This window comes from Carettochelys insculpta, chromosome 8, assembly GCF_033958435.1.
Source record: "Carettochelys insculpta isolate YL-2023 chromosome 8, ASM3395843v1, whole genome shotgun sequence".
Taxonomy (NCBI): Eukaryota; Metazoa; Chordata; order Testudines; family Carettochelyidae; genus Carettochelys; species Carettochelys insculpta.
This window is the reverse complement of record NC_134144.1, coordinates 30593952-30617812: the sequence shown is the minus strand read 5'-3', so window position 1 is coordinate 30617812 and position 23861 is coordinate 30593952. Positions and strand designations below refer to the sequence as shown.

Genomic DNA, 23861 nt, shown 5'->3' with positions numbered 1-23861 from the left:
CTTAGTGTAGACAAGCCCTTAGATACTTCAATACATATGTACTTTAATGTGTATTACTATTTTTTGTGGTCATCAGCAGTATTAAAATAATCTGTCTTCCACAGTACTTAGCAGGGTTTAGCAAAGAAAACTGATACAGCAAAGGACTTCATTCACTCAGTTTCATCTTTGAAGGTGTCAGTTCATCACTAGTTGGCACCTGTGCACCTGTGCTGTGTAATGATAGGTACGTCTTTTCAAATTCACAGCAGTCAGGGAATGTACTCTTTCAATAATAATGTCAGATATTTTATTGAGTATACTCCAAATTCATAGTGCATGAATTTCAAAATATTTGTAAACACTAAAAGATCAGATTCCCATATGAACACCTTCTAAGCAAATTGAGCCAATAAAATGAGTTTGGAAGCATCACAGAAACAGTGTGACTTTGAGATTTCCAATACTTCTTCTTTCATATTGGACAGGAAATATCACAACAACAGCTATTCACTCTCTCGTCGGCTCTGTCTATATTAGCATTTCTCTTTCAAAAGAGGCATGCAAATGGCGGGAAATGCAAAGGAGGCACAGATTTACATATCTGGCTCCTCATTTGAATATTCTTCTTTCAAAATATATTTCAAGGTCTTTTTTTTTTTTTTAAGGAAGAAGGGTTCTTTCGAAGATGGGGTTTACTTTCAAAAGAGCCACATCTACACTGCTTTTCTTCTTTCAAAGGAAAAATATGCAAATGAGGTGCCAGCTATATATTCAAAAGAAGAATGCCAGTACAGAAGTAACTATCAAGCATTTGGGCACTTCTATTTCTGGTCTAAGCAGAATAAGGAAATACGGTGATTGATGAAATGGAGATTTTTTTATAATCAAAATTTTCCAAAATTCAAATATGGATTTTTCTTTAAATACAAGTCCTTTGTCCTATCCCCATTTAAAATCTGAATTAATGACACTCCTAATGGGAGAACCTTCCAGGAATGATTTCCTTTGTCCCTCTGCGAGACAAATAACACACACAACCACTGTCACAAATAGGCAGGTTTTCAAAGATGATAAAGGAAGTCTGCAGAGAGTACCGTACATGAGAATTTACTGAAGCATGTATCAAATTTTTCCCTTTTGAGGGCCATCTCCAACACATTGAAGGATTATAGTAGAAACATCACCACCAATTAGGAGGTGTTTCTACAGAAACATTCAAGTGTCTTCAAAACTATTTGCACACTAAATACTAGTGCTAGATTTCACAGATTTAATAAGAATAGTTTTTTTAAAGTTTTCCCTTATGTGCTATGGCTTTTTAAGACAAGTACCACTGGACCCAATTCTCTCAGGTAGTTTAGGATTTTATGGAGGATGCTAAGTTCAGAATGGATCTCCACCAGTACAGTGACAGTGATAGGTTCTGTGATGCCTACAATAATATTTTGAGACATACAGAATCCATATATGAATAAATGTCAAACAAGGAAATAAAAGCATTATTTCTTTTACATTTTAAATCATCGTGCTTCTTAAAACATTTTGAAAGTCAACTGACAAAAATTAATAAGTAGCCATAGCATTGTGTAAAGAGGAAGCGTTTATAAACATGCGTTTAAACAACTGTTTATAAAAGCATTATTTCTTTTACATTTTAAATCATCGTGCTTCTTAAAACATTTTGAAAGTCAACTGACAAAAATTAATAAGTAGCCATAGCATTGTGTAAAGAGGAAGCAAAATAATAATTATTCATATTTAAAGCAACAGTCCAGGGTTGCTGAATTTTAGGGTTTAATCTAAATTCACATGTGTATATTTGTGTAACCAGAAAGCAGTCATATGCTTTACAGTAGAAACAATGAGAAATACTGTGGCACCTTACATACTAACAGATATTTTGGAGCATAAGCTTTCATGGGCAAAGACCCACATCGCCAGATGCATCTGATGTAACTCCAGCTATGAGAATTGCCTTACAGTTGGCTCTCCAGATGCATCTGAAGAAGTGTGTTCTTTGCCCACAAAAGCTTATGCTCCAAAATAATGTTAGTCTATAACGTGTCACAGGACTTCTCATTGTTTTTGCAGATACAGACTAACATGGCTACACCTCTGGTACTTTATAGTAGGGTTGCCATATTTGACCTTTCAAAAAAAGAAGACACCCCTGAGAAGGGGTGTGCTGTATTAGCATCTACCAGTTCTCGTTGCATTAATGTACTAGATATACCATAACCAGTGCTTTTTTTGTGTCACTACTTGCCAGTACTGAGTGTCGACACCTTGGAAGCCTGAGCCATGGGATAGGCTGGGGTGGGAGGAGTAGGTAGCAGTCTGAGTACCAGCTCCTCTTTTTCTTTTTTTTTTTTTTTTAAAAAAATAAATAAATAAAAAGCACTGACTATAACACATTAATACAATGTGAGTTAGTACATACTGACACAGATACACTCCCTTTCAGAGGTGTCCTCTTTTTTATATGGTAACCCTACTTTACAGGTTATTCTCTTTCCTTACACAAATAAATTATTAAATATTTTACATTTAAAAATAATTACTTTGTCGGGGTGTATACATTTTGTGTATGCTAGCTAATCTTAGGTCTGAACTGATCACTTCAAACTTAATTAACTCCTGTACCTAAATAATTTGGTTTATCTTTCGTAGTTCATACCCTAAAATATTTGATTGCATAAAACAGTTAAAGGACAATAGCTGTGCGTATACTGAAAAAATACTTTACATAGCATCTAAATCCCCTTTGTTTTTGTCAGTTCAGTATTTAATATTATATGTCAGTAGAACAGTGACTGTGAGGAAAAATGCATCCTTGGAAACTTAGTTTAAATCTTAAAATGAAAATGTTTACTGAAAGTCTCCTGCTTTCCTACTGCTGTTAATTATTTATTCACAGCACAGAAGTACTGGGAAGGAGGGTTTTTAGCCTTATCTTTTCTGTTCTGTCTGTTGATTTATCGAATGCCCTCTCTTTAACTCTCAATGGGATAGTTCACAATCTAGTTATATCCATGCTTGTTACTTGATAGTAGAGATACAAATCCTGAAGTTCCTGCACAGTCTTTACTGCAGGAAAACTTTCACTGGACCTGATTCTGATCTGCTATGCATTGCTTTTGCATTAGAGTAACCCCATAGACATTAGTGAAGTATTCTTGATTTACAATCAAGATCAAAATCAGGTACATTATCTTACATGGGCATTTTGCTGCAATAGGGACTGCAGAAAATAAAGACAAGATGGATGAGGAAATACGTTTTACTGGACCAACTCCTACTGATGAAAGTGACAAGCTTTCCAATTACATGGATCTCTTCTTCAGGTTTGGGAAAGGTGGACAGGTTAATAATGTGTGAGCACTTCAGGATCTGACTGAAAGTGTTTTCTGACAAAGTATTATGAAGGAGAAATACTAAGTGTAGGTGTACTGTGTTCAAACTGAAACATACATATAAGCAGTACACCATACACTTAAGTTAGAAGAACTTAACATATTTCAAGATGCTTGCTAGGCCCGGTTAACATAGAAATGATTGCATGTTTTAATAACACAAGTATACATACACATGGGGGACACAGACAAAGTAGTAGTACATGTGTATATGAACAATAAAATGGGTATCTTCAGCAGAACGTGCAAGGAAGAAATTCATCCCTCTGCAGAATGCCTGCACAAGCCTTCTGCATCACTTAACTTTCTCAAGTTCCTAAAATAGGGCATGTAGGACTTGTGGTGCCTGTCAGTTGTGAATTTCATGTCTCAATTAGCATTAAAATATACGAAACACCTAAAGTGAATGCTACATGTTTACAAACAGAATTTAATGACAGTACAAATTTATTGTATGTTTAATCCAAACATATTTGGAGAAAAGATTTGGAAATTGAGCATATGTTTAACACAGTGCTTGTATCAGCAGTACCTGCCCTGTTTGCTGCTACACACTTGTATTCCCCTTCATCATTTTGGATTAAATTTCCAATAATTAGGTTACAAAAGCCCATCTGCCTTTCCTTCATACAATATGTTTCTCCTCTAAGGAGTATCCCGTCTTTCTACCAACCGATACTTCGGTCTGGAAAGCCAACTACAAGGCACTGGGAACATGCAGAGACACTAATGAAGTGCAGTCAAAAATACGTTTGATAAACTTTGGAGGGGCTTCTGTGACTTGAAATTCAAACGAACAACTATCTGAGCTCTCTGCATTAAATTCTATCTCCTCTTCTTTGGATGGCTCAGTGAATACATCAGCATTCATATTGACACATTTATCTCTTTCCTCATCATACTCTTGTTCTGTGACAGCTACCAACTTGACAGTTTTTTGAGAATCATCATTGTCATGCTCATATTCAAACTCAAGCTCTATTTCCGTCTGGCTGCCATTTGGAAGAGTATTGTCACCAAGCAAATCAAACTTCTGTGGTGCTGCCTAGAGTTATATCAGACATTCCATCTCCACTTGCACTAGCAAGGGATCTGTGTGAATCTAGTACAACTAGGGAGCTTTTGCATATAGCTTCTCCTACACTATTTCCTGCTTTGCACTGGTAAGTACCACTATCAGAATGGTCTACATTTTGAATTTTAAGACAATGGCTTCCTTCGTTATCCTTCACAATGTACCTACCACCATCTGTGGTAATGCAGGTATGCTCTTTAAACCACCTTACTTGGGGAGTAGGGGAACCTGCCACCGTACATTCAAACACTGCCTCTGAATTCTTTAGAATTTCCAAATCACAAAGGGGAGTGGTAAAACATGGGGGCATTTCAGTGACTTCAAACTCAATTTTCACATCTTCATTTCCTTGCGCACTTAAGCCAGTGGTTTGCTCCACTAGAGCTAATGGGAGGACATCAAGAGAAACAATCATACTTTTGTTATTGGGATTAAATTCAGGAGTTGTGACTATTTTAACTTGCTTCTCCAATTCCTTAATCTCATTTTCATCCAATTCTACTTCCAGAAGTATTTCTTGAGGAGAAGGTGACCTTGAAGTAGTGGTTCGTTCCAAGTCAAACTCTATAACATGCTGATGTGTTACTGGAGGAGGTAAGGCCAAGGACCTTCCATCTTGAGGCAAAACTTCTACCTGGGTAATGCTCTTAGCTTCCCCTACGATGTTTACTGCATGGCATACGTATTCTCCTTCTTCCAATTTCTGAACATTATGGATTTCCAAAATACACATATTACCCTCTTTTTCTATTCTAACTCTTTGATCTGGTTCAAGCAATGACTTGTTGCGATACCATTTCACATCAGGAACAGGAAAGCCTATAACTTCAGCTATAAAACTCAATGAACTGTTTTCATAGATCTTCCTCTTGGGCAATGGCTTGATAAATGCTGGAGGCATTTCATTTCCCTTTGGTTCCATTGCTTCACATGGTGTGCCAAACATCTCTGAGCGCTGCTCTTCATAAGGCGACCTCCTCTTTTGGGAAGGAGAACTTAATTTTCCATGTTCAGTATATTCGCTGGTGTGGGTTTCATAGCACTCTTCTGGTGTACTGTCTCTTATCAAATCTGCAGGGGACTTCCTACTAATGGGTGGTTCTTCTAAAGGTGTTGAGTATCGTTCTGGTGTGCCAGTTGGAGTATGGTAAGACTCAAAAGACCTGGGAGATTCAAAATTCTCAACTGATGATGGTGGTGTGTAGAATCGATCAGATTCCACCAGTTCATCCCCACTTGTGCTAGTGATTTCTACTGACATTTCTGATTCAGGAGACAATGGACGGGTCAGTTCCTGCTGCTGATTATAATAGTCATAAACAGTGCTGAATGTAACTTCTTCAACTTCCAAAAAAGTAACAGACTCTTTCTGGTCAAAGGCCTTGAAAACAGTATCTTTGAAATCAGGAATTTCCTGCTGTCTGGCTGAGAGTGAACATTTTGAGAGAGACACACATGGTTTAGGTTCTGAAACTTGAGCAGTGTTCAGTTCTTGGCTTTGCAAAACATTTTCTGATATGCCCCTTTCATCCAGATTTCCTTCAGCAGCATTTACAACTTCTCTAGTCTGAAATGAAATTTCACTTTTAACCTCATCTTCTAAATTACACTCTTGTTTCTCCAAGGCAACTAACTCTTTGCTTGATTGTCTGTCCTGAACTACGGATTCTTCATTTCTTAAGGAATGAAGGAATTGTGCAAAAGAAATCTCTCTGTCCAGTGTATCTGATTCCTGCTGAATAGCATCATAGTCTTCAGGAATTTCTTTGGTAAAACATACAATTTCAGTTTTACTTTCATTAGAACTAGAGTTGCTTATTTCTTTCATTGTGGTTTGTTCTGCCTGATGAATGTGTATTTGTTCCTGCTCCAGTTTGCATGCAGCATGTTTTTTCTCGTCTGCAGCTTTTTTCAAGTCTGCTATAAAATTGTCTGCTTTGGTGTCTTCCCTCTGTGGTTGTTCCACACTCTCAGAAACATCTGTTTCTTGCACCATGTTTTGAAAATACTGACTTATAGACAGCGTGCATTCTGCTGAAGACATAGGCTCAGTTTGCTCCCATGTAAAGTCTTCAATTTGTTCCTCAAATGATTTTTCCACACAAACATTTTTCTCAGATTCAACAATTCCTTTTGCGGGTGGTCTCTGTTCAATAGAAGAAGGAATATCGTGTAGGTCCCTTTCAAATATTTTAATTTCAGCCACTCCAGTTTCTGTTGACAGAGTCTGTTCTTGGACATAAACTCCCTCCAGTTGCATCTTGTAATTATGGCGAAGTTCTTCACTTAAAGAAATTTCCTCTACAAGTTCATCATTTCTTTGTAAATGGTGCGTGAAGCTTTCCACTTCTGTTTCCATGATCTCCGGAGATGGTACTATTTCTTCTGGTGATGTGCTGCCAGTATCTTTGGATGTGAATTCTTCTGAAAAAGCCACTACATGCTGTTTTAAATTAAATGTTAATTCCTGGATTTTGGGTTCTATTTTTTCTAGAGATAAAATGTCTTTTTGAGAACTAACTTTTTCCCCTGCAGCTTTACTCTCTTTGGAAAACTCTTGATAGGAGCAAATTTTTTGACCTGTTGGTGATGTTGTTTTCTGTATATTTTCTTCCATGTGGTGTGTAGCAAGTTCCATTTGTTCAGAAGCAGAATGCTGACCTTTAAAATACATTTCATCCTGCTGCAGCCTCTCTTGTTCTTGACCAAGATTTTCTGTAGCAAAGTAAACCTGTTTCAAATTAAATACAATATTGGCTGCATCATGTTCACAGGTCTGGTACTGACACTTCAAATGTGTTTCTTCTTGCTCCCTCTTCTCTTGTTCTTGAAAATTCTGCTCTACATTTTCTACATTAGAAGAGGTTTGCTTTAAATCAGGTAAAATGTTGTATGTTTCAGGTTCTGTTTTTCCTAATTTTTGTTCATCAAGATATGTTTCATCCTGTTTTGTCTCTCCAAAGTCAGGTAATATTTTATCATGAAGAAAGGTATTTTCTTTCACACCATACAAAAATATTCTGTAATCCTGTTCTTTTCCTTCTGTGGTGCTTTCTTGCTGGCCTATGTGTTCTTCTTGCTGATTTACTTTTTTGGGATAATAAAAACCAAGTTGTTCTAAGTCAGATATAACTTTGAATTCAGCACTTATCCCAGGAGAATAGGACACATCTTTCTCTTCTATGGTAGCATAATCTTGCAATGTCCTATTTAAATTTGTTTCACGTACACCCTTTTCATGAAGATCCCTATCCTCTTCTTCCATCTTGGATAGAGGACTGAAAAAACTATGATCCTCAGATTCCTTCTTTTTTGCACTCAGCTTCTGCTCAAAGACATGAATTTGTTCATTTACATTCATAAACGGCACATCTAAATTGTCAATGAAAGAACATGCTACAGGAGAGTTACTGAGAGTTAGCTCATGAGCAGGACTCTCTAGGTCTGTCTCTAATTCCTCTGAAAAGTATCCTGTGCCCTTGATTTCCATTTCATTACCATTACTAAAAGATTTGCTTGGAGCTCTTCCACTGTCAAGCTGAGGCAGATCAGTAACACCATTGAGAGTGTTATATTCTTCAGGAACTTTCTTTTTCAAGTGTTGCTGCTCCTCAAAAACAGTCTCTTTATCCTTTACACTATTTAGTTCATCTTCAGTATATTGACAGGCAGGAATTTCTACATGTGTTGCTTTCTCTGTATGACTCTCAACGATCTTTTCAAGTTCGTCCCTACATGAAAACTCTATGGTAGCAATTTCTGTTTTTATTTTCTCTGTCTTCTCAGACTGATCTCTTAGCTCTTCACGGAGTGGAACGTGGCTTACATCTCCAACAGAAGAAAGTACTTTAGCTGCGTTTCTCTCTGAGGTTACTTGTTCACTCACTTTTATTTTATTTTCTATTTCAATTGGGAGCTGACAATCTGGGCTTTCAGTTCTTGGCTCATCCTCAGTGTGTGGAACCTGAGTTAAATCACCAATAAAAGCAAATACTTCAGCTTCTATTTTTGACTCTATTTGTTCATTCACATTTATCATCCCTTGTTTTTCAATCTGGTGCTGAAAATGTTGGCTTTCTGATATTAATGGTTCTTCAGGGAGTGGAACCTGGCTTAAATCACCAACAGAAGCAAGTATGTTAACGTCTCCTATTTTTGACTCCACTTGTTCATTCACATTTATTTTCAATTCTTTTTCAATCTGAAGTGGGAAATCAGAGTTCTCAGGTATTGTTGGTCCTACAGGGACTGCAGCCTGGTTTAGATGGCTAGCAAAAGTGATTATTTGGGCTTCTTCTATCTTTGATTCCACTTGTTCAGAACCATTTATTGTCTCTTCTTTTTTAATCTGGTGCTGGAAACCTAGGTTTTCAGATAGAGAGAGTTCTTCTGGGAGCGAAACCTGGATTAAATTGTCAACAGAAGTGAATACTTTGGCTTCTTCTATATTTGACTCCTCTTGTTCACTCACAGTTATCTTTGCTTTTTCTGTCTGTCTCTGGAAGTCTGGGGTTTCAGTTATTGGTTGATCCTCAGTAAGCATGGACTTTTTAATATGACACACAAATCTCGGGAATTTAGATTCTGTTTCTTTGCAGGATGTATTTTTTTCTTTTTCCATGAGCTCTGCTTGCTTCAGTGTACTGAGGTTATGAAAATATTGACCTACAGAATACTCTCTATCATCAAACTTGCCAGCAGAATATCCAACTGAGGATTCATGAAGACTGTGCGAAAGTTCCTTTGTAACCTCTTCCTGGATTAGTACATTTGGATCTTGAACCATTTCTTCTTCAATATCACTAATTGGTTCTACATGGCTGTAATAGCTTTGTATACCAGACTCCACAGTGAGACTGGAAATAGTTTTTACTACTCCTGCTGTGTTTTCTGCAACACATTTGTATGTGCCAGCATCTGACACAGAAACTTCATCAATATGTAACCTGCAATTACCATCTTCGTCCTCCTCAAACTGAAACTTCTCAGTAGGAGTTAAGATTTTGCCATTTTGAAACCAAGTTATAACTGGGTGAGGTTCACCAGATATTATGCAGTGGAATACAACAGAATCACCTTCTCTACAATTAATGAATTTTTGTATTTCCTTCAGAAATTTTGGTGGTTTATTTACCACATCAAAGGAAAATTTAAATTTATGTTTTATTGTCTGAGAAACTTGGTCCTGATGTGGTTGCTCAGGTATAAATTCAACATGTTGAATTATTTCCTTCAGTTCTTCATCTTGTTCTGGAGTCGGAGTAGGAGCGGTTATTTTGATTTCCACAGGAAGTGAAAGTAGGTCTGAGTGTGAAACAGAAGGCACAGGCAGGTTACCCTGAGGAACGTGAAGGGTGGTTCTATTTTCACAACTAAAAGTTGGTTGATTTTCTTTCATTTTGTCAAACAGAAATCTAAGTTCTTCTTCTTCGTCTATGTAACCCATTAATTGCTCAACTTTATTGGTGCTGTATGGTTCAGCCTCATTCCTCTCTTTAATCTTCACTTTGAGCATGCCTGATATTGTAGCAGTTCCATATTTATTAAATATCACACATGTGATGGATCCTTCATGCTGTGGGAGAACAGAGCAGAAAGTCAAGGTAGACTGATTCGCTGTTGTGTGAATGGCATAGTCCCGATTATGTGGTATAGGTTTGTCATTGTTATACCATGTAACAATAGGTTGCGGATGGCCACGGAAATGACAAGCAAATACGCAACTCTCTCCTTCCTTTACTTCCTGAGATTCAGTTTCATGAACAAACAATGGGGGGCCAGGTTCCAGAAGCTTTAGAATAGGACTGTCTGACCTGGCAGGCTTTTCCTTTATTTCACAAACTTCTACTGACACAGACTGCCTGTTTTCTTTAGAGTCTTCCAGTACTAACATTGCATTTTCATCAGCCTTTTCTGTTTGGATGCTTTCAAAAGTCTCAATGGGTTCATTGATGTTTATTGTGATTGTGTCAGACATTACATTCTCCAATTTTGTACTTTCACTAAATTCATCATAGGGAATCACATAGATTATAGATTCAGGGCTTTGTTTCTTGGCTATCTTTTTTTGGTACTCCCCCAACTGCTCTTTTGGTTTGGTATCTATCCTTGATTCCTGTGGTTTCTTGTGAGTATAACTGTGGTCCACTGAAGAAGCTTTTGCAGTTGGCTCTGGTTGCTCTAATGCAGTGCCCATCAGAAACCGCTCTCTGACTGGTTCTTTCACTGTTATTGCTGAGCTTGTTTGGAACATTTCTGCTTTGATGCGTCCTTCAGGAAATTTCTGAGGACTCTGGGAGGGTTTTGAAAGTCCCAGGATTCTCTCCATTCGCAGGTGAAAGTCTTCTGGTATCCTAACAAGCTGAGGTGTGGGATGGCATGCAGCACCCTCCTCACCCCTTGGAATTTTGGATGAAGAGGTATGTTTATGGATTGATTTTAATGTCTGGAGGCCGGAGTCTATCACCCCGCTCTCAATGCCACAGTGGACCAGAGGAGTCGTCAGGTCTTTACCATGCCTTAAGTCTGTGGTTGGCACTGATTCAAGGCATGAGTCAGTCTCTTTCTGTGAAAGGCCCCGTTTCTTCTTTTCCAACATGATTCTTTTGGCTTCACGCAGTCGTTGTAGCTTCATTTTTATTTCCTCATCAAGCAGAGCATCATTTCCGTGATCCCTATCCCTTGCAGTGTGTTTGCTCCCTACTTGCTCTTTACTATACACTAAATCCTGTTGCCTTTCCACAGGAAGTTTTGGAAAGCTTATGGTTCGCACCTTCTCCTTTTCAGGGGACAAGTCTCTTAACATCTTTTCTGTCTCCTGCCTTTTATTGAAAGGAGAACCAGTACATCTCAGACAAACCTTCAATCTATCCTCTTTCCTCTTCTGAACCAGACACTCAACACTCACATGGGTTCGTTTGGACTTTCTAAGTAAATCTAAATATTTTGCATTCTGCTCCTCACTCTGTGCAACTAGCAGTGATGCAGTTGACTCAGCTGAACCCTCACAGTTAATGGCAAACACTTTATAGCTTCCAGAATCCCTCTCCCGAACATCTTTAACCTCTAGGCTTGCGCTGTGAATATGCATGTCACTCTCAGTCTTTATTATTCTATGCTGATCTTTAGTGATAGGCCTATTATTATGAAACCATGTCATTGCTGGGGTTGGACTGGCAACAAGTTTACATTGGAAAACTGCAGGTTCTCCCTCCAAAACAGATCTAAACTTCAGTTTCTGAGTAAAATATGGCTTAAAATTCTCAGATGAAGAACGTATAGATGAGGTTCTACTTGCACATTTCTGCACAGGTACAAGTCCATGATCTAAGTAGTCTTTGGAATCAGAGAAAGTATCTTGTGTCTCGCTTTGCTTTACTGGACATCCAGGCTCCTCCTCGAAGAAAAGTTCTGTAAGAGAATGACATTACATTACAGCATACTCTGTTTCTTTTGTTATAGATTTGTAATATGAAATGAAATGGTAAGATATTAAATTAAATAGGGAGCATGCTACAGATTTCATCACAAATCCAGAAAAAAAATTCACTCACCATATTTGTTCGAATAAACGCAATGCCTTGCTCTGTTTTAAAGATTCTGACACGAAAATCGTTCGTTGTCTGTTCTTTCTTCAGACTGTGGACATTTCTTCTTGAACAAGCAAAAATGAATTTCAAAATAACATGTTCCCAGGGGTGTATTGTTTGGTTAACCGAAAAGCTTTGTGTCTTTTGTTGGCAAAGAAAAAAATCTTACCTGACTTGCAGAGAGTAGAATAAACGCCCTTTCTGATCCCTTTTGTTATGGATAAAATGTTCAAACAATCGAGAAAAAATATTTTGAAAGATATATAAAAATGTAGCTGTAAGTAATTAGCTAAAATGAAATGAGAAGGCGTTTATTCGAACTAATACAGCCACTAACTTCATGACATTATGCAAAAAGAGCAAGCAACATGGACCACATATGCTATCTGCAAGCCAGTGTAAGAAATGTATAATGATGAATTAATGTATGTACATGATGTGCGAGGATACAAAGTGAATGTGTAGCGTTCACATGTCCTAAATAATATATATTTTCTATTATACTCCATCAAATTGTATCCTTTGAATTATTGCTAGGTTGCTTACTTGTTTGAAGATCATTTCATCATGATTTTCATATCTTTGTTCTGATTTAAACTGTCCCATGCATTAACAAGAGTTTAACAAATAAAAGCTTAAGCAATAAAAAGCTGCAAAGCATGAAGTAGAAGTTAAAAGTACTGCACAATTGTAAATTTAAATTGATTTTAAAACTTAACTTTGTAATGCAAGTCACCCTTAGCATATTAAAACAAAACATGCAGCATATTCAAATATGCTCCAAAGTGTGTTTTACTTTTCCTGTCATATGCTGTATTTAAAAAAATATAAAAGCTTCTGATGATTTACTAATTCTTTATGATAAATCAGTGTTTCAGTAGCTTATCCATATGTGACTGTACCTTTCACTTCCATTTCAATCTGTTTTTCTATCGTCTCTTGAAGCACTTTTTCTGGAGCTAGAATAAAAACAGAGATTATTGTGATGATTGCTAAATGCATCAATTAACAAACTGTGAGGTTGAAACTATTAATATCTGTTGCAATGATACAAAAAACCACACACACATACACAAATACATGCTAAAAGAACTTGAACGGCAGGTAAGTTTGACGACACAGTGATCAAATGCTTTAGAACATATATGTATTGTATACTTGTCTACTACTTTTTTTTATTACTATTATTTTTGGCTGCATTTACCATGCCTTTAACATGCCTTAAACACTGGGAGGCAAACATTCAACTATCCATAGACGAGTGACATTTTTCTTTCTTTACTGTTTCCCATGGGCTGAATGTACTTGAATGCAATGATGGTATGCAAGAGGAATTTATGTTTGGAAAGAACATGCAGTTGCCAACCTTTCACTCGTAGATTAGTGCTGCACTCGGCTTGTCCTGCAGAGTTAACTATTCTGCACTTGTATATACCCCTCTGATTCTGACCAACTTTCAGTAATTTTAAACTGCACAGTGGCCCATCGTGTTTTAAGGAACATAATGCAGATTCCTCAACTATTAGCTGATTGTACAGCCAAATCACAAAAGGGGAAGGCACACCCTTTATTAGACAAAAGAGTGACACATCATCTCCTTCTTTTACAATCGTTTCTGGGAGCAGAGTTTCAAGAAATACTGGTACTTTGGCACCAGTTTCTATGATCTCTTCGCATGGCACAACATCAGGGTAGTAGTCTCCGTTCCTTTGCTTCTTCCTTCCTTGTGGTCTTTGCGCTGAAGTTATTAATATGCTTGATGTTTTCTTTGAAGACTCTTCCTTAACTTCAGAAGTTGTTTGAATCTGAGATTCTTTGACTGATTTAATGCTTTTAGTATCTGAGTCAAGCATAGCTTTTGTTACTGCTTTGGCGTGTGCTTCTTTAGCTAGGTAAGAATAAAGTTAGGAAAAGCATTAGATTAGATGGTCAGCAGGAATAAAACACCCTTATACTTAGAGAAATAAAAATAAAGACTTTAGTATGGAAAAGGAATGTTCAGCATGTTAGTGATCAAAGTAAAAATAAACTATGAAATATGTAAGTTATGACACATTTAAAGTCTCTATTCATTCTAGGCTAAAGCAAGCTCCCAATTTAGACATAAGGATGTTTATCATTGACTTATGTGGGCCAATCACTTGGTCTGTAATGCCTAACGCAAATAAGTACATCTTTAGTTTTAATTAGGGCTGTCAAACAATTAAAATAGTCACAATTATACACAAGATTAAAAAAATAGTGATGATTAATCATAATTTTAATTACAGTGTTAAACAATAGAATATCAATTTAAGTTTATTTGTAAATATTTTGATGTTTTCCTACATTTTCAAACATATTAATTTTAGTTACCACAAAGAATACTAAGCATACAGTGGTCATTTTATATTTTGTGTGATTACAAATATTTGCACTGTAAAGTTAGCATTAGCATTAGCATATTCAGCATGTAAATACCTTGCCATGTTCTCTACAACGGTGATGTGTGAAACACCTGTTCTCCCTTTCAGGTCACAATATAAATTAGAAAAGGGTAGAATTATCTCCCATAAATGTAAAAAAATCTTGTTGTCGTGATTGGCTGAACAAAATGTAGGACTGAGAGGATTTGTGGGCTCTGAGATTTCACATTGTTTTGTTTCCAAGTACAGTTGTATGAAAAAAATACTACATTTGTAAATGGCATTTTCAAGATGAAGAGTTTGCACTACAGTGTTTGAATGAGGAGAACTGAAAAACGCTATTAATTAGTTTACCTTTTTCACAGTGCAAATATTTATAATAAAATAACATTGTATGCACTGTGTACTTTGCATTTGGTATTGTAATTGAAAACAGTATATTTTAAAAGGTAGAAAAACATCAAAATATTTATAATAAATAAATTTAAATTGGTATTCTATTCTCAACAGTGAAATGAGAACTGTCATTAGTTAGGAGTTTTTACTTTTGTTAATTTGTTTTGCATTAATCACTTGTAATTGACAGCCCCAATTTTAATCAAAACCAATTCCTTTGAAAGTTGAAGATAACTGCAGAAGATCATGTAGAGACATCACTAGATGTAGACTGATGGCAAAGAAAGGTCTTAAACAATGTGTGAGAGCCAGATGAAAGGCACATTGCAAATGACTTCCCAGAACAATACGAGACAGTTGTATATTCATGTTCATACTGCTGTTGGAGCTGTATCTTAGCTCACAAAGGCTATGTCTACACTAGCCCCAAACTTCGAAATGGCCATGTAAATGTAAATGGCCATCTGCTCACAGGAATAAGGGGACTTTGAAGTAGGCGGGGTCTTTTCGAAAAGGAGCCCTGTTGGGACGAGCCGCGCGGCAGCGAGTTGCATCAATTTCGAAGTGCCGTGGCTGCCCGCATGCTAATGAGGCGCTGAACATGTATTTCAGCGCTTCATTAGTAAACTTCGAAATGGCCATTTTGAAGTTTGGGGCTAGTGTAGACACGGCCAAAAGCAGCTATCACATTGTCTTAGGTGAGCAGTGGCAAATGGACAAGAGGCCAATTCTAGATCTACAGGAGTCAAGGAAATTGATGTCTGTACCCCAGAGATTTTATTATGTAAGCAGAACCTGCTCATGCTTTACTGCACTGGAGACATGGCAAAGGGGAAATCCAACCAACTCCCCTACACCATAGATGTGAAGGAAGACTATATTGGTCATTAATGTAGTCTTGGGAAAGAGAGATTCCTAGATCCAATAGACAAGCAAAGATTTAGTAGCACTGAGGACAATGAATGAATGTGTTTGGGAGTAAAAAAAAAACAGACTTGTGTTTAGAGTGCTAGAAGAAAATATGTAAATCAACTGCTTAAAACATGAATTGTTGCAAATATGTTGCCGTTTTGGGCATCTTATGGTAGAATTAAGCTATCCGCAGAATATGGCCTTGTACAAGCTGGAATAGCCTAGACTCTGGGTTAATTTGCTCTTCAAACATTCTCCCCCTTTTCTTTTTTAAAAAAGAACTCAAAGTCTAAGTTCAGAAACCTGCATAACTTGCAAAATTAAATGGCTTCCTTCTATCCCATTCTTCACTTTGTTCCAGGTGGACGTTCCTCACCACAGCAATGTCTCACTGCATATTAATGGACTGCACTGATAAACTGAGGAGTACAAATTCTATTTGGCTGTAACTTGCTGGGAACAGCCATGATACATTTCTCAAGTGGGCTATAAAATGCTCTGCCTGGTTTTGCAAATGTCTTTTATGAATAGAGTCTGAAATGTGAAAAAAATTAAACTATAGCTTTCCAAATTAAATACTAATGTTAGGCAATGTGAGTAAGCTATACGCAGAGAGATTAGGTTGAAATGAGGTAAGGCATAATGTTAAAAATTAAATAACCACCTTCTACTGTTAGTACAGCAGCAGTTGTCGTCTGTCCATGATCATTACGTACAGTGCATCTGTACAGTCCTTGATCTAACGGTTGGACATTTATAATTGTGAGTATCAAGACACTTCCATTTTGCGATAGCTTCACTCGTTTGGATTCATTTATCTTTTCACCTTCATGGGTCCACAGAACCTCTAGAAAGTGTTCACTCTCTAAAGCACAGATGAACTGTGCGGTTTCACCACATTTCACAGTTTGATCGCGGAGTTTCAGGAGAATATTTGGGACTGCTTCTCCCTTTTCCTGAACAGCTGTAGACATTTTCATTGTACTTTGTGATGTTTGTGAAAGGACTGTTGCACTGAAGTTTTCTGTTTCTTTCACTGATGTAGCTTTCACAGTTAAACTTTCTGATACAGTTTCCGAAACCTCCACACCAAGCTGGTACGATGGTTCTTGCACTGTCTTAATATCTTTTTTATAAGCTTTGGTCTCCTCCTTTGCGAAAGGGGAAGCAATATGAAGTTCTGATATTGCCTGTGACTGGAGAGACTCTTTTACATCTTTCCCAGAACTTTGCCTATCTATGGCTTGCACTGTGTAATCAAGTAACAAAAAAATAACAATATTAACATCTAAAGTAGTTTAATGGTCCAACTTAAGAACAAAATAAAATGGAAACTAAGAATGAAAGATATCTTCATGGGAAAATCCAGCATGCCAGATGCATTATGCTCTTGACACAAAAAAAAAAAAAATCATTCATGTGGATGAATGAAAAGTAACTTATACTCATGCAATTGATACACCATTGATATTCATCTCTTCTTTTCATTGAAGCTGTCCAGTCCAATAGCAAATAATCTGTTACAATACTCTTTAAGGACAGATTTTCTGTTAAATTTTACACCCCAGTGTAGAGTATATAAGATAATGATATGACTGTCACCAGCTGTCTGGTCAAAAGTGTGTACTTGTTTAGTTTAGTAAAATGTCTACATTTTCTATGTATAGGACACAGTTTTGTGAGATATTAAATTGTATGACATTTATAAAGTAGAAGAAATGATAGTGGCTTATAGGTTATAGCTAATACTACCAACATTAGTGAACTAGCTACTAAGTAAAAGATGTGAAAAGAGGAAAGGAGGCAATTAGTAATGGTGTGGTATACAACAAACTGAATCCCTTGGAACAAAAATGGGGTTTTACCTTCGGCAGTCACTGTAAGTGTAGCTGTGCAAGTTGCTTCTCCAGCACTATTTCCTGCTTTGCAAGAGTATTGGCCAGCGTGCTCTAAATAAGCATCTACTATTATCAGCATAGCTGTGCCTGTAGACTCATCAAAATGGAAAACTATATCTTTTGTTGGCAACATTAGCTGTTGGTTATGAAACCACTGGATTTCTGGTTTTGGCATACCAGACACCCTTGCTTGAAATCTGACTGTTTCCCCGCTGCATACACTGCAGCTTGAAATAGGCTGGATAAAGGTGGGCCTTTGGCCAACAGGCTCCTTCTTAAGTGAAACTGATGAAGTAACATGCCATTGGGACTTTGATGTAACTTCTTCAACCTTTTTAAATCCTGAAAAGAAGCATGCCAATTTTTAATTTCTTGCCCTACACTATAATCAAATTTCTCTCGCTCATAATTTCTTTTTCTTTTTCACCTGGCAATTTTAAAATATCAACCACTAATTCCCTAGATTATAAATCCTGTTGCAAAAAAAAAAAAAATTCTGGCCAAATAACACTAAGAACCACATAAGATTAAAATAATAAACTCTTTAGACCAGTTTCTGTTCTGAAATTTGTGTTTAAAATGTATGATTGCACATTTATTTAATAATTTTTACAAATATAGAGCCTGGCCTTATTTAAGATTTCCTAATGTTTCTTAAATGAAAACATTTTGTCAATATAACTCTTTTGAGATCTTCACAAGGCAAAGGCTTGTTAATGCAGTAAAAAATCTGTTTAATAGACTTTGGTTAGAGATAAGGATTCAACCTTGTTTGGTGCATGCTGGACACTGCTAATGAAGAGAATAGAAAGGTGAAGTGCAATAAACACTGAAAAACTGTGAAACAAATTTCACTGTGCATAACCTATGACTTGGAGACGCAAGTGGATGTTGTGGAGATTGTAAGATTATACTGATTAATCGAATTAAAAGACATGACATAACAGTGACTCACATATACATATTAATAAATATTAGTATGGTCACATAACCTAATTAAAACATTATTTCTTTTTTTTTTTAATTGCATATTGTACCTTCCAACTTCAAGTTAGCAGTACTTGTCACTTGGCCTACAGAATTACTAGCAACAAAGGTATAAATTCCTTCATCTTCTGGATAGGCTTCTGCAATCTCCAGTTGGCAAGTGTCTTCAAAATGAGTCATTCTAAAGAAACGGGATGGCTTGATAGCCTTATCTTTGCAATACCAAGAGATTTTCAGATCTGCTCAAATAAAATAAAAAAGAAATGTAAAATTAAGATACAGAGGTTAGAAGTAAATATTTTTAAAAATGCACAAAGTAGAAACCACTTTTATCACAGCTTTTAAAAGTAGAACATTCCTTGATAATGTACAAAGAGGGTAGCTTAATGACATGGAGCTTACTGGTTATTTTACATTTCTGATAGTATGTACGAGGGAAAACTTATTTTGTTACTGCTACATTCAGTGCTTAACTAGAAATCTTTTTCTCCCTCTGACAATTTTTGTCACTGAAGCAGATTTTTTCCAATGTTTTGCAATACAATTATTTCACTTTTTGGTGATGAGTGCAAAAAAGAGCTGCTTTTCATTTCATGCATATTTTTGCATTTCTACAACTCAAACATGATTTAAATAAGAAGTTTGATCTGCCTATAATTTACGATAAACTCTTTGGGACAGGTACTGAATCTTATACTGTTTTATAGAAAGAAGAAGTCCTGTGTAGACTAACAGATATTTTGGGGCATAAGCTTTTGTGGGCAAAGACCTCTTCATCAGAAGCCCACAAAAGCTTATGCCCTAAAATATCCTTTAGTCTGCAAGGTGCCACAGGACTTCTTGTTTTTGAAGATACAGACTAACTTGGCTGCCCCTCTGATACTGTTTTACATTAGGTACTAGTTATCTGTAGATGATGATGATGAATAGTACCCAAGACTATGTAGTTCTACTCTCTAATTTTACTACTACTACTACTACTACTAATACTAGAGCTCATCTACATTAGCCCTCTCCTTCGAAGGGGGCATATAAAATGAGCCCAATCGGAGAAGATCAAAATGTTTTGGGAGTAAGGGAACTGCTTGCTGCCGCTTCTAAGTTAGCAAGTGCGAAGTTCACGTTGTGGGAATTATGCTAAAGAGGTGCTGCATATGCAGCATGGCACCTCATTGCTATTCTCTGATTGAGCCCATTTACATTCCCCCTTTGAAGGAGGAGGCTAGTGTAGATGAGCCCCAATAACAGTAAACTAGCTGCTGTGGTGACATAGACAAAACTTTTTGTTATAAGATGATATTTTATTTAACTAAAATGTAAATTCGTATAAGGAATGTCTATTTCAAATAAGTAACAAGTTTTAAAACATGTCTGATACTAGAATAAACAAAAAGGCTAATTTTCATGTAATATGTTTATCTTAACATTTTCATGAGTGGTCAGAAAACAGTACATCCTGGGAATATTAAAGATATCAGGACAGATTTTTACCTGTGTCTTTTTTAAATGGAGTGTCAGTAGGTGGCACCAGAAGCTTTGTTCATTGTTCATGCTTATTTATTTGTGAAGCTACAACCTAACATGGCTATACCACTTGAGACTTTATAGGACTATGTTTCCCTCAGCATTGCAGTTAGAGCTTCAAATCTCCACTGCACTGAGTTTTAAACTTCATATAGCAATCACTACTCTGGAAATCATTAAAGTTCACGTCTGATTAAAAATGTAAGAACTTCTGAGCCCATGACTTTTAAATTCCATGCCTGCTGGCAGCTGAGATAGCTTTTTAAATTGCTAGCTACTAAGCAGTTATATAGCCAATGTTATTCTCCACACATATAACAGATAGTTAGACAATCCTGAGAAAGTAACGGACAGCTCATATGCTATTGGACTTGCTTTGAGTATCAGGTGAATACTTCTGATGTTACAAAAACTGTATACGAGTTCATTAAACTAACCTGTCCCTGTAACTCTGCACTGAAAACAAGCAGACTGTCCCTCAGAAGTAACAACATCTCGAAGTGGTGTTATAAGAGTAGGTGGATACACTGGCACTTCTAGATCAGGAGAAACAACTTCTGGAACTAAAGAAAGAGACCAAAAGATTAGACCACATGGAAGAGCACACCTCACAAAATGCTGATCATCCATTTCAAATACACTGGAAGGAATGTGGGAAACTTGCCTTCTACTGAAAGAGAAGCTGAAGAAGTAGCAACTCCATAATCATTCTTTGCTTCACATGTGTAAACTGCTGCATCTTCCGGGAAAGTCTCAATCAACAATAGAGTGTATTCTTGTGCGTCATGAAGAAACTTGCATTTAAAGCCTGGAGAAAGCTGCTGCTCATCTTTATACCAGGAAATTTTGGGTTGCGGTCTACCTGATATTATGGCACAAAAGCGGGCCGGTTTACCAGATTCCACAGTGGTAGGCTGAAGCTCGTGAATAATCTGGGGTGGCTCTGGAGCTGTAGATACCAAAAAAAAAGGATCTAAACATGTGTTGTTTACTGTTTAAAATTTACTAATGCATCTTTCTTTCTCTGACAAACAAAATAACAGAATCAACTGGTCAGAATCCACAGTTTTTATTTGTGCAAAGTTCCCAATGACCGAGGATCCAGTTTAATATTTCTCACTTGATTGGGGAATTTTCTTGGGTAACGAATACTGAACTGGGGCTGGAATATAGATGACACAACAATATGGATGTTTCAGAATCAATATCTGATGTAGTGTATAGTATTTTTTGAAAGATGGAATTGTAAACATCTAGGAACACGGCTAGGTTGACCCCTCTGATACTAAATGTTTCAGATATTAAAGTTAAGGGACTACTGCTTTATTTATTTTACTTGGCAGTGAGAGCATTGTTGGCTGTCAGTCCACTGAAAGAGATATAAAAAGGGCTATCACATTTTAATTGGGTATCCATTTCAATGGAAAGAGTGGGCAAGAAGCAGTGATGCAGCACATACTCTTCCAGGGCTCTCTCTGTGAAGTTATCCCCCTTTTATAGTATTCTCACTCCAACAGATTTTCAAAGAGGCACAGAAAATAAGAGGATAGGAAATGCAATGGTGAACAAAATAAATGTCCATGCATACCATCAGAGACAGAAAGTGGATTAGGTAATCTTTATGTCTCTGTCTCACTAACAGAATTTAGTTCCATAAAAGATACTACGTCACTTACCCTGTTTTGCTAATACCTGGGCACCAAACATGGCTACAACAATTTCGTGTTTACGTACCATTAACATAGACAATAATAGAGCTTCTGTTTCTTCCTGCCACAAAAGTGTATTCCCCAGCATCGCTGTATCTTGTTTCAGTGATGCTCATCTTGTGGATTCTTCTTTCCACAGTATATTGATATCTTTCCTCGATCTGGAAATTGATCTCAATACCATCCTTATACCAATGAGCCTCAACATCATCTTCGTTGACTTCAAATTCAATCACAGCTCGTTGTCTTTCAATGACCTTTTATCAAGTAGAATAAACATTGTACACAACACCTGTTTTTAAAGCCCTCCTGCTTCATTAGACACCAAGGGGGAAAGTCAGGAGTCTCCGAGTTATGTCTCTGCGGCAGGACACAGGGCTATGTCTACACTAGAAGCATCTGTCTACAGGAGTTACTGTCAGAAGACATGTTCCAACAAAACTTCTGACAACAGATTGTGTCTACACATAAAAGCAGATTGATCTTCTGATCTGCTCGGTTGACAAAAGGGTCCCCCCCGGAGCAGCTACACAGTGTTCTTTTTTGTCAACAGTTTCTGTTGACAAAATGCATTTTGTCTACAAAACTCTCTAGTGTAGATGTCCTGCCACTTATTGGAACAACTCAAAGTAATGATTCAGGCTTGAGAGCTGCAGATGTGCTCTCCTCCTCTTACTTATTAATGTCTGTGGCAGGCTCAGTCTCGTTCCTGGCCCCCAGGTCCTCTGATCAGTCCACTGGCCCCACCATTCAAACCCCGTTACCCTTGCTGGGGCAGGGGGTGGTCTGGGGGGAACCCGGTCCCCACCCACTCGTTCCAGGTTCCGGCCCAGGGACCCTGGATGGCTGCTACCAGCGAGGGCTGACTCCCATTGTCCTTGCCCCTGCAGCTCCTCTCCCTGGGCCACTTCCCCAATTCCCTCTGGGTACCTCCCTCTGCTCATTGTAGCCATGGCAACAAGTCCCTTCCTTTGTTTGGCTCCTCCTGCTGACCAGTTCCCCCACAGTCTCTGGTTGGGCTTCAGGCCCCACGGGTTGGGTAGCTCAGCCCCCTGGGTTGCTGAGGCTCCTTTCTTTTTTTGTGGTCTCTGGTGTTCCTCCCAGTCTCCTTCCCTCACCTCATTTGCCTTCCAAACTCTCGTCCCCCCTTGCCCTGCATGGAGAAGGGCTTATAAAGGTAGCCCTGAGTGGGATCAGCTGGCCCTAATTGATTTAGGGCAGCCTACTCCTCAGCTGCTCCCACTTTGTCAGCCCTGTTTTTACTCATGCCTTTCCCCTCCTGGCCCCACCCTGACACATGTCCTATTTGGCTCAATGAGAAGAAGTTACATGTCTAGTGAGAAGTATGGGCCTTCAGAATCCCGAAGGTCTATACAGTGGTGATGGAGGTGACCCAAAAAAACCATGGTGGGTAGCCTCAACCCCATAACTATTGCTGTTTGGGATGGGAGGGAAAAGGAAGTATCCCCAACAGTTTATCCCACTGCAGTACACCCCACTCATGAGCTATTGCTTCTTCAAATGGTAAAAAAAAACAGAGCTATCAAGAATGTATTCACTACGCATATATGGTACCTGAACATCTTTTTGAACACTTCTGATACGGATATCACGACCTTCCACAACTAAGTTAGCACTGGATGTGTTTCCTCCTGCTACTACAGTGTACTGTCCAGCATCAGACATCTTTGTGGAAGGAATGAGGAGGCGATGGACAAATCTCTCCCTCTGAACTTTCACTCTAAAAACAACAGAAGAAAGGAACAGAACTATTTTTCTGAAAAACTACAAAGAATGCTAGGGTCTTGGTTTGGAGAAAATAGATTACCTGTCACTGAGCTGGAGTTCTTGGCCATCCTTCATCCATTGCACTGAAACATCAGGTTCTGAGATTTCACACTCAAATATGGCTCGTTTCTTCTCTACAACCTTAATGTCTTTAATGTGCTTCCTAAACTCAATGTGACGAGC

General features: G+C 37.7%; 1 protein-coding gene and 1 pseudogene across 4 annotated transcripts in view; both read right to left on the bottom strand.

Annotated features, from left to right (window-relative positions):
* TTN (titin) overlaps positions 1-23861 on the bottom strand; it is a 330648-nt gene that overhangs the window by 258180 nt on the left and 48607 nt on the right. For 2 of the 4 annotated variants that reach the window (XM_075000777.1, XM_075000778.1), the window contains exons 38-46: positions 23719-23860; positions 23466-23631; positions 21916-22147; positions 20846-21130; positions 20619-20744; positions 18708-18896; positions 16437-17021; positions 13426-13947; positions 12962-13018 (exon numbers count right to left, since the gene is read on the bottom strand). In XM_075000777.1, the coding sequence (XP_074856878.1) occupies positions 12962-13018; positions 13426-13947; positions 16437-17021; positions 18708-18896; positions 20619-20744; positions 20846-21130; positions 21916-22147; positions 23466-23631; positions 23719-23860 (2304 nt within the window). Of the gene's footprint in view, positions 1-3248; positions 11881-12961; positions 13019-13425; positions 13948-16436; positions 17022-18707; positions 18897-20618; positions 20745-20845; positions 21131-21915; positions 22148-23465; positions 23632-23718; position 23861 lie in introns of those variants that run through there. The other 2 variants (XM_075000780.1, XM_075000779.1) reach the window with 2 other exon arrangements.
* On the bottom strand, positions 1336-4416 carry LOC142016669 (myopalladin-like; annotated as a pseudogene).